Genomic DNA, 11103 nt, shown 5'->3' with positions numbered 1-11103 from the left:
CTCAGGAGAGTAACGATGCTGTAAACTTACGAATGTTGCAAAAAACTAGTGAAGCTAACGTGGCTATGCTTACGACTACAATAAATAATCTGCAAAAAACTAGTGGAGCTAACGTCGCTACGCTTACGTCTACAATAAATAATCTTAAAAAATCTTTAAATACAATAAGAATACAATTACGATCGTATGGAGAAGCGATTCAATATTTACAAGCAAATAATAATAATAATGATAATAATAAGAAGAAAGAAATAAAGATTACGCCGTCTGACTTTTCACATCAATTATAACAAATAGATTGAAAAAATGAAACATCAAAGAGTGGTGGATGAGTTACACAAACTAGTACGTCGAAACTATCCTTGTCGAAAAGTCGATATACGTGGAATAGATAAGACGTGGCAAGCTGATCTTGTTGAGATGCAAAGCTATTCTAGAGAGAATAAAAGTTTTCGCTATCTATTAACTATTATAGATACGTTCTCTAAATATGCTTGGGAAGTTCCAGTAAAACAGAAAACTGCTACAGATGTCACTAACGCAATGGAGTCTGTATTAAAAAAGGGACGCATTCCTAAAAATATCCAAGTGGATAGAGACAAAGAGTTCTACAATACAAATTTTCAAAGTCTAAATCAAAAATATAAAATAAACCTTTATTTTACTTATAGCAATCTTAAAGCATCAATTTGTGAACGTTTCAATCGAACACTAAAAATATTACGTGGGAAAAATTCAGTTTAATAGGAAATTCAAAGTGGATTGACTTTCTCCCCAGTTTAATAGAATCTTATAATAATCGAAAACATCGCACAATAAATATGAAGCCTAAAGACGTGACTAAAGAAAATGAAATGCAGGTCTTGACACGATTCTCTTACGATCATCGTCTTTTCAAAAAACCGAAATTCCAGGTAGGAGATAAAGTGCGAGTGAGCAAGTCTAAACACGTTTTTGAGAAAGGATATACGCCTAATTGGTCTACAGAAGTTTTTACTATTCGTCGTATTTCGAGAACTAAATCTGTAATATATCACCTACTAGATTATCAAGAAAATCCCATTGTTGGTGGTTTTTATGAGCAAGAACTACAGAAAGCTATGTATCCTGATATCTATCTTGTAGAAAAAATTCTCAGAAGACGGGGTAATGAAGTCTTCGTAAAATGGCTTGGCTTTGATTATACTCACAATTCTTGGATAAATAAGGAGACTATACAACAATGAATTACAAATATAAATTTATATGTATCTAGCTTGTATTTAAATAAATAGTGTTGTTTTCATTTATAAATATTACATTGTTTTTATTATTTTAAGGAAAAGAGCCCCAACCTTCGCTCTTACCTGTGAGGTACTTCCATTTTTTATATTTGACACTAGTGAATTAAGACAAGTCGAAACCTGCTTTAATACTAATGACTCATTTACCTCTCCAGAAAATAAATTTATATAATACAATTTTTATTGAGATATAATAAGATATACAAATACATTTAAATAATAAATTGAAATCGATCACATCCCTGATATTGAATAAATAGTGCATATTTTTGTACTCTATCAGAAAGATCAATAAAAAGATCAAAATGATGAATTATCGCTCTTGATATTCGGTCCGGTAAAACAATTTCGAACTCATAATTGAGTTCAAGAATAATTCGAGATTCATCTTGTCTCATGAATGTTATTAGATAATTCTGATCTTCATGCAATTTATAATAACTTTTTTCAGGAAGTATATTGAAAAGCTTCATTCCAATGTTATTCAACATTTCAAAATTTATCTTGCTGTAGGTAAAGAGATCTAGAATGTTACGTATTCTTCTTCTTCTTCTTCTAATACTACTTCTACTACTACTTCTACTACTACTTCTACTACTACTGCTACCACTGCTATTGGTGCTGGTGCTGCTGCTGCTTCTACTATAATAGCTACAACTCGATTCTTGAAACAGAATGAAGTTCTTCGAGGCTCACAGATCTTTTAAAACCTCTCCCCACTATTTTAGTTTTCAAGCCGCCACAACCGCCTCCCTCTACTTTAAATTAAATTTCCATTTATATAACATTGCTCATGAGACTGTAACGCGTTAAAATTACGCATTCAAGCGACGCGCGAAGTACTGACGCTCCCGACTGTTCCAATGATGTGGAGCTCCTGCTGGCTAGTTGTAACAACTAAATGGCCTGATACTGCGCCGAATCGTGATAATCAAGAGCGGGCTTCGCGGACAGCGTGGCGAGCGCTTTAGCTTTTGCTTGGGGTCCACCACCGGCACAAGACCTCGCTTTGCCTGAGGTCGTCGTGCTCTCCGCTTCGCCACGTGCAGCTCAGCTTCAACTTCCCGCGCCGCCAGGTGAAGTAACAGGTACTTCCTCGTCCTGACGAGCTGCAAAGGAGATTGTGGGTCAGCACGCCCCACGCCTTGGTTCAAGGAGAGCCAAAACGAGGAAGCCCCCAGCGAGGAGCTAACGTACACCTTCCCTGCGTCTAGGAGATAAGTACCGATAAACGGGCTTCTGGCTGCGACACGCATTGTTGAACTAATATAAATCCTTTCGTGTTATTTCGATTATCGAGCGTCCAACTCCGAATCCGAAATGTTTAGAATTCTTGCTTACCGTCAGACTAATTGATATTACGTCACGATCTTAAGAATAAATAAAGGGATAAGCCTCTCACCAAGTAATCATTATTTGTCTATATATCAACTTGTTTTACTAATATCCTTCTTAGTCGTTATAAGACCTTTACACTAAGTCGAAACTCAGCAGAAAGAACGCGTAAGTAATTACTTCAACCTCTCTAAAAAAAGGATTTGAAGGAATAATTAAATTAGGATTAAAGACATAATTAAAATTTTAAATATTAATTTATTTACTTTGTATACATTTACACATTATACTAATTTAATTTTTATATTCAAAATTCGAGCCTTCTCGATGATGAATAAACAATTCTTTTTTCTCCATGGTCTCGTATAATTTCTTTAACATATCTTCGTCTTTTTCTAACGCTAAGCATACTCGCTTTGGTAGAAAAATTTCATATTCGTTGTCTACGGTTATTACTACACTGAATCCATAGCGAGTATTCAGCCATCTTAATTTCATTATCATATAGGTACAGTTATTTTCTAATTGCGACATTGTCTTTCTAGGTAAGAATACCGATTTTGCTATTTTATTGATTGTTGAAAAATCCATTCTACAATAAAAAAAATCAATCAATAATTAATACTACTAGGATATAGTTAAAGAGCTACTCGTATATAAGAAACTTACTTTTAAGAGAAAATCTAGAAGTCGAATAGAAGAACTAGGAAGAGAGACTACTGCTGTTGCTTCAACCTACTGCTGAATAACTGCGACGGACTGAGGTGTGTTCTCCGTTTTGTACCATGCGTTCTCTCTCTGAGAACTCGACCCGCCGTAATTTCCCTCTTTTTTCGAGTTATCCCCACTTGAGTAATTTCTCATATGATTCCATTTCCCTACTCTTCCGTCTTCAGTCGCCATGTCTGCCGTTATCCCCCACTCTACCGTTATCCCCACTTTCTCACTATTCTATCCTTAGTCTTTTCCTAACTAAACCTTCTTTCTCCCCACTATTACTACTCTGTTCTAAGCGACTTCTATCGGAGGTTGGAGGAAGCTTACAACTTTCTTGAGGATTTTCTTCCATTTCTATGATCTTTCTTTTCCTTCGTTGTTCCGCACTTTTGATTTTAAGCTTTGACGTTTCAATAGTTTTGTAATGACCCCATGGAAGTGTATCAGGATTTTTATCGAATATACATCGTTTATCATCATATGGACTTAGTGCTCTTTTCTGCACTCTTTCTGTTCTTACTTGATGCAATACACTTCGTATATTGCATTGCTCACGCCTAATAATTTCTAAATCCAATAAATAGTTTCGATAATCTTCATGATCTAATGTTTTTATGACAGTATGTGTTTTTACGCCTTTTGCTTTCTTTATTGCTTGATGGTTTTCTATTAGTATACTATACATTTTACTTCGAAGTCCAATGAATTCTCTCATAATATTACCATTGCATTCATCTTTCATAATACCGAGAACTTTTTTATTAACTAACGGCATATTAAACTGATTATTTTCTGAGTAATCTGATGTATCAAATTTATTGATATATTCTTTCATTATTTCATATATATCAACATCTTGAAATTCATATACGAGGTTATCTGTATCAGTATAAAGTAATTTTGCTTTATGAGCTAGTCTTTCTATTTTTTTTTTTTTTTTTTTTTATTTTTTTTTTTTTTTTATTTAACGTCGCTCTATTTATGCTCCATCAGTGCTAATCAGCGACGGAGGCTCGCAATGTGTTTGAGAACAAAGCACATGAAACTTTTTTCAGTGGTGCTTGTATCAATCAGCAGGAACTGGGAATCGAACCCGGGCCTACCGAGTACGAGTCCGTCGCCCTACCGACCGAGCCATTGCAGGCCTCTAGTCTTTCTATTATGTAGCCATAGTGAAAGTCATATACTAATGTTTTTGAGAGATGGAGAGCGTTATTTATTTATCCAATAAATATTTGTTTTTTAATACTAATAGATGTCCATGATAACTGTATTGCTACTAAATTTTCATCAAAGATTGAACTACTATAAAAGTTGGGTTGGGCGATCCGTGCTTCTGCTCCATATCTGCCACTCCATGCACTAATTAATTTAACGTCTTTTCGTTTCCTTTCATCCTCCATAGTCTTTCCGTATACTGCATTAATCATGAGTTTATAAAATAACTTTTCAAATTCATTTTTAGCTTGTTTTCTTTATTCCTTATTCAAATCTACATAAGTTTTAAGCCACGGCTTTTGATTAAACTGAAGTGCTCTGTGTATAATCCGGATCGAAAGCTGAAGTCTGCTGTTGATATTCGTACTTTTGCCCGAAATTCACAAACCACCGAGAACTCGGACTCCACTAGATCCTTAACCCATTAAGTCCCAAATGAACGATTTTTTTTTTCTACTGTTTTCAATTAATTTTCTAAATGTGAAATCGATGTTAAAAAAAATCGGAAAAGGACATTTCCGACGTAAAATTGTCTGTACTTTCGATCTACGTTGTCAGAATTTTGAAAAAATGCATATTAACAAATTTATAATTGTTTATTTAACAAAAAATGCGAAATTTTGAGTGGTAAAAATTTTTAAATCCTTGTTTTCGAGTTGAATCTAAATGTAGATCTTTATGAATAGCACATAAAAGGCGTCCTCGCATCCTGGACTTTAAGTTATAGTGGTAGGTTTTTCGAAATTCAACATGGCGGCATCCAATATGGCGGCATCCAATATGGCGGTTCAAAGAAGGACATTTTTTGCTACTTTGCGTAATTTTTTGAAAAACAATATTTTTTTACCAATATTTATGAAACTTCGTGTACAGGGGTTTTTTGGGTCGCTGATTACGAATTTAGAATCAGATTTTCAAAATTCAAGATGGCGGATCCAACATGGCGGCATAAAATTTTGAAAAAAGTCAGATTTTTATGAAAATTGGTGTACAGAGGTTTTTTGGGTCGCTGATTACGAATTAATTATCGGATTTTTAATATTTAAGATGGCGGATTTAATATGGCGGCTAAAAATTTAAAAATTGTCTCATTTTTTATAAAAATTGGTACCTGTAGGTCTTTTAAATCACTAATTAACAATTTATAGGCAAATTTTTAAAACTTTACATAGCTAATTCAAAGTTTTCTATCCTGTAACAATATTCTAACCTAAGAAAATGCATGTATAAGGGTGTCTTGAGCTTATGTCATGTATATACTAACAGTTTTCAAAGTTTTGAATTGTCGGTTAAAAATATGGTCAAAAGCTAGATTGATCATTATTTTCAAGCTTTTGACTACTAGAATTATTATATTCCATATTTTATAAAACTTCTGCTCGCAATAAAAAATTACATCAAGTTATTTTTTATGTATCATAACAGTTATTTGCGTAACGATTTTCGTTAAGTTTTTGTAATCCTTCATAAAGTATTTTTTGAAAAATATCTATCGGTAATACATAATTTCATTTCACTATATTCTTGTTCTGTACTTTATTTACAGTATTTTACCTACTCTATTTTATTGGTGTTAGCTTATTTATATATTAGTAAATATTAAAACTAATCACAGCGAATTCTTATTTTGTACGATTTTCCATTTATTATGTCTGGCAAACCACAAAAAAACGGACAAAACGAGTTACCGAAGTACTTGAAATTGACAGTGATGAAGATGGAGGTATTAGTGCAGTTTACATTCCTAATGAAAATGATTCTGGAAGCTCTGATTCTGAATCAGATTCTGATGAACAAGATCCTTCAAACAGTCCTAATAAAATTCCAAATGTTTCATATCATAAGGTACTACATGAGTATGAAGAAAATCAATCAATATTAGAGCCAAACCATGAGTATAGTTGGGTAAGTGGAGAAAAGAAGTACACTGACATTCTCGAAGATAAAAATTTGCATTCTGATAAAACAAAGAATATGATTCAAAGTATGTCATATGTTCAATTATATGAATTATATTACTCTACAGAAATCAAAAATTATATTGTAGAGTGTACACAAGAAAATGGTTATCCTCTAACATTACAAGAATTGCATGTTTTCCTTGGAATTATACTATTATCAATCATCAATATAAGAAAATCGCAAAAAGATTATTGGTCCAATAAACTATTACTAGGATGTAATCTTGTGAAATCAGCGATGAGTAGAAATAAGTTCTTAAAAATAAAATGTAAAATAAAATTATCTAAAGCCGAAGATCAAAATAGCAATGATAAAGCTTGGAAAGTAAGAAAAGTTCTTGAAATTTATAGAAAAAATTGCTTACAATTTGGTTTTTTTTCTACAGCGTTGGCTATCGACGAGATGATGGTGAAGTTTTACGGAAGAACAAACTTGTTACAGTTTTTGCCTAATAAACCAGATCGGTTTGGACTAAAAATTATTGGGATTGCTAGTCCAGCAGGATATTTATTTGATTGTGACATCTATTGCGGTCAAGGCTCACAAGTTTATTCCGCAGATAAAAAATTAAAACTATCTAAATGTTCTTTAGGAAGTTGTTTCGTAATGTTAATGGTACAGAAGTTGCTTACTTCAGTCGTTCCTAGAAAAATTATGCAATACCACGTATGGTTTGATAATTATTTTACAAGCCCAGATCTTTTAGTTCATTTGCATAATCTTGGTTTGAAGGCTACAGGTACAGTTAGAGTAAATCGAGTAAAAGTAAAAAATAATCTTGATAAGAAAGCAGAACGCGGCACATTCATTGTTCAGCATGAAAAAAATAGTGGTATGATTTTATAACAGTTAAAGATTCAAAGGAAGTATCTATTTTTTCGACTGCAGCAGGAATTACTCCTCTTTAGCATATGAAACGATTTTCAGCAACTGAATGTTCTAGGGTGAATTTAGATTTTCCTATAACATTCAAACTTTATAACTTGTTCATGGGTGGAATAGACAAACAGAATGAACATTGCAGTAATGCTATGCCATGTATCACAGCAAAGAAATGGACGTGGCCAATGTTCAAGTGGTTTATTCGATCATCAATTGCTAATGCAACTGTTTTGCGAAATTCAGTATGTGATAAAAAAATAGGAACCAAAGAAATTATCTTAGAAGTCGCAGAACATTATCTTGGAATGGCTGAAAAATGTAAATTACACGAACTGATTACAGTACAATCAAAAAAGAATTGTAGTAATGTTAAAAACTGTGGTAAAAGATCTAATAAAATGTGTAAACCCTGCAACGTTTATTCATGTTTATCTTGCTTTTCTCTATTACATGAAAATTAAAATATTACTTGAACATTTCTGTACTTCTCTTTCCACTATTGCAAAATATTTAAAAATAAAAATAAAAAAAAAAGAAATAAAAAAAAATAAATAAATAAAAAAATAAAAAAAAAATAAAAAAAAAATAAATTAAAAAATTAAAAAAAAGGCTCCCTGTTTTGCGTTCACCTCCTCGTGGTGAGAGCTGGGCAACGGCATATTTTTTGACGGCTAAGTAACGTACTTTATTTCGATAAAACATTTAAAACCCGGAAAATCCTCAAAAACTAACTAAAACCTAAGAAAATTTTTGAATTTTTCGACGCCATATTGAATCTGCCATCTTGCCATCATTTTTCGTTTTTCAACCGCCATATTGGATCCGCCATCTTGAATTTTAAAAATCTGATAATTAGTTCGTAATCAGCGGTCCAAAAAACCCCTTTATACGAAGTTTCATAAATATTGGTAAAAAAATATTATTTTTCAAAAAATTACGCAAAGTAGCAAAAAATGTCCTTCTTTGAACCGCCATATTGGATGCCGCCATGTTGAATTTCGAAAAACCTACCACTATAACTTAAAGTCCAGGATGCGAGGACGCCTTTTATGTGCTATTCATAAAGATCTACATTTAGATTCAACTCGAAAACAAGGATTTAAAAATTTTTACCACTCAAAATTTCGCATTTTTTGTTAAATAAACAATTATAAATTTATTAATATGCATTTTTTCAAAATTCTGACAACGTAGATCGAAAGTTCAGACAATTTTATGTCGGAAATGTCTTTTCCCTATTTTTTTTAACACCGACTTCACATTTAGAAAATCAATTGAAAACAGTAAAAAAAAATCGTCCATTTGGGACATAATGGGTTAAACTCCTTATAATTACTCGCTTATCAACTAGTGACATCTGCCCACCTGTATTATTTAGAGCACTGAATACTTCCATAAGCAATCTGTATGACCAGGAGCGGACGATTCTTTACAATTCCCAAATCCAAATATGCCAGTAGTATCCGTGAATTAGAAAGCACCTTTGTCATATTAAACTCGACATCCTCTCTCTGGCGAAGTTTCACCAAGTTCCGACTTATGACCATTCACATCAACGGTACTCCCCCCCCCCCCCCCTCCCTCAGCTACGGGAAATCTGCCAATGATGACACCCGGTCCTTGCAGCACCTTTACGTCATGAACCATTCCCAGAAAAAGATGCGCAGTCTCGTATTTAAATTTTTCAATGATGGCATTATGTGGTGTAAGCTGGTGTAATCTATCGGGGAAACGCCCGACAGCGCCGCAATTACTGCTCAATCCGATCTCTTAACAGCAAATGTATTTCGGAAGGGAAGATCTCTAAGGCTGCTTTTTTCTCATGAGAGAAATAGTCTCATGAGTTGAGCTCTTAGAGATCGTTAGGGAAGGAGTTTAACAGGCTAACCACTGAAAAGAAATTCGTCTCAGGAAATAGCTGAGGCTTTATTTCAACAACAGTGCTCGCGCTGCTAAGCAAGGTAGGAAAGTGAGTCCTGTTGCCGCAGCGACGAGCGAATTTATACATGCGAAATGGGCTCCTTTCTACGCTTGGTAGCCCCTACAACGCTATTTTTGTCTTTGACGCAAATTTTGTACACGTTTTATTGCAAAATGGCTCGAACGAATTTACAATTGTGCGATTTAAAAAATTAAACTCGAAAAGATGAATTTTTTAATATAAATTGCATCTCTAGGAAAAATCGCCTCTTAAAGTTATAAGCTATACAATTTAATAATCAAATTACGCCATTTTTACAATGGAAAATTTTTACATGGAAAAATCGCTTGTGGTTAGAAGATTATTATCCATATAAAAGATGATTAATGTTGCTCTCTAATTTTGAATAATAATCAAAAAACAGATTTGCAATTTTCTTTTTTAGCGGTTTAAAAATCAGCAAATTAGCAACAATCATAATCATCAATTTTACATATACTTATGATCGATTTTCTATCTAACTGTGTCATTTTAATTGTTTAAAAAAATTATAAATTATTTATTTATTGATAACTCAGTTAATATTGGGTTATCAAAGTGTCAAATTCTTGCTTTTCTGTTTTAATATGTCGAGATTGTGATCGCATACTTGAAATAACAATATCGTTGTTTATTGCAAAATAACTAACAATGTTAACTTGTAAATTAGATTTGACTAATAAATATCTATTTGAGAGTTAAATTAACATGAAATTCAAGATCATCGCATCAAATTTAACTAAGAAATACTTTTGTTCGTTTAAAAAACTTTATAATTAACGATTTTCGGTTGTAAACAATAAATTTTCCCATGGTCGTGACGTCACGCTCCTTATATGGTAATGTTTTCGCAGAGTTGCCCTAACACATTTGCATATACGTTTGAAAAGCGCCTACGCTCAATTACCGATTTTCTCTAATTGTCTCGTGTAAGACGGGTTGCCGTTTTGCAGAGGAAAATAGGAGACAAATCAGACAGGACCGTTACATATCCCCCCCCATTAGAATGGCGAATCGAACGAGCCATTCTAATGTGATTAATGGTGTCTGATTTGTTGTTGTTTTTTTTTTTTTTTTTTTATTTTATTTACAATTTATTTTTATTTTTTGCGCTGGTGGTTGCTTCCTCCCGTAGCTGCTTAATTTCTTCCTCCTTTTCCGCTATCCTTGCGCCTAGTTTAGCGATTCGTTTCCTTACTCTGCGGAGCTGTTGTTTGGAAGCTTTCTTCTCTTCCACAACAGGCTCGATGTTGGCAGGTCGGGGAACGCTGGAGGGCAGGAAGGGGATGGGGGCATCCTTCACCCTTTGTTTTGGTGCTCTCACCATAGGCGAATCCACCTTGGGGAACCTGGCTGGAGTTTGCGTTCTCTTGCACTCCAGCCAAGGTACCAGGTTAGAAGAAGGTATAAAGGGCCGACCCTGCGGATGAGGGATAAAGTCCCTCAAATCCGAGAGGTCGGTCTGGGTGCTCTGATTTTTATTACAGAGGGCCATAGCCAAAAATTATTCAGAAATCTTCTCGGTGAAGGCTAGTATATAGGCATGAGTTCGGAGAATCTATTTGCATATATTGAATCGACCTCTGGCGACTAACAGTGATAAGGCTTTCATAACGAGCTGTGAAATTTTCCCCGAAATTTTCCATTCTTGTGACGGAGTACGTATGTATCCATACCTATGATTGATTGTACTAAGTATGGTCCTTCGTACAGTCTCATAAATTTTTTGAAGCGTTCTTCGGATTT

General features: G+C 33.8%; 1 protein-coding gene across 1 annotated transcript; it reads left to right on the top strand.

The window, feature by feature from the left end:
* Window positions 1–5303: 5303 nt before the first annotated feature.
* On the top strand, window positions 5304–7361 carry LOC131675106 (piggyBac transposable element-derived protein 3-like). The gene is made up of 3 exons (XM_058953954.1): window positions 5304–5370; window positions 6169–6537; window positions 6580–7361. The coding sequence occupies exons 1-3, from the start codon at window positions 5304–5306 to the stop codon at window positions 7359–7361; spliced, it is 1218 nt and encodes a 405-aa protein (XP_058809937.1).
* Window positions 7362–11103: the final 3742 nt, after the last annotated feature.

The sequence above is a fragment of the Phymastichus coffea genome, unplaced genomic scaffold (genome assembly GCF_024137745.1).
Source record: "Phymastichus coffea isolate CEN01 unplaced genomic scaffold, Cenicafe_Pcof_1.1 PCOF00016, whole genome shotgun sequence".
Classification (NCBI taxonomy): Eukaryota; Metazoa; Arthropoda; class Insecta; order Hymenoptera; family Eulophidae; genus Phymastichus; species Phymastichus coffea.
This window is presented reverse-complemented; position numbering and strand designations above follow the sequence as displayed.

Excerpts from the sequence above, each read along its gene's own strand:
- LOC131675106 (XM_058953954.1), top strand. The coding sequence starts at position 5,304 with ATGGCGGCATCCAATATGGCGGCATCCAATATGGCGGTTCAAAGAAGG. Across the intron at positions 5,371-6,168 it reads GACATTTTTTGCTACTTTGC|CGAATTCTTATTTTGTACGA; the intron begins GTAATTTTTTGA and ends AACTAATCACAG. Across the intron at positions 6,538-6,579 it reads AACAAAGAATATGATTCAAA|AAATCAAAAATTATATTGTA; the intron begins GTATGTCATATG and ends ATTACTCTACAG.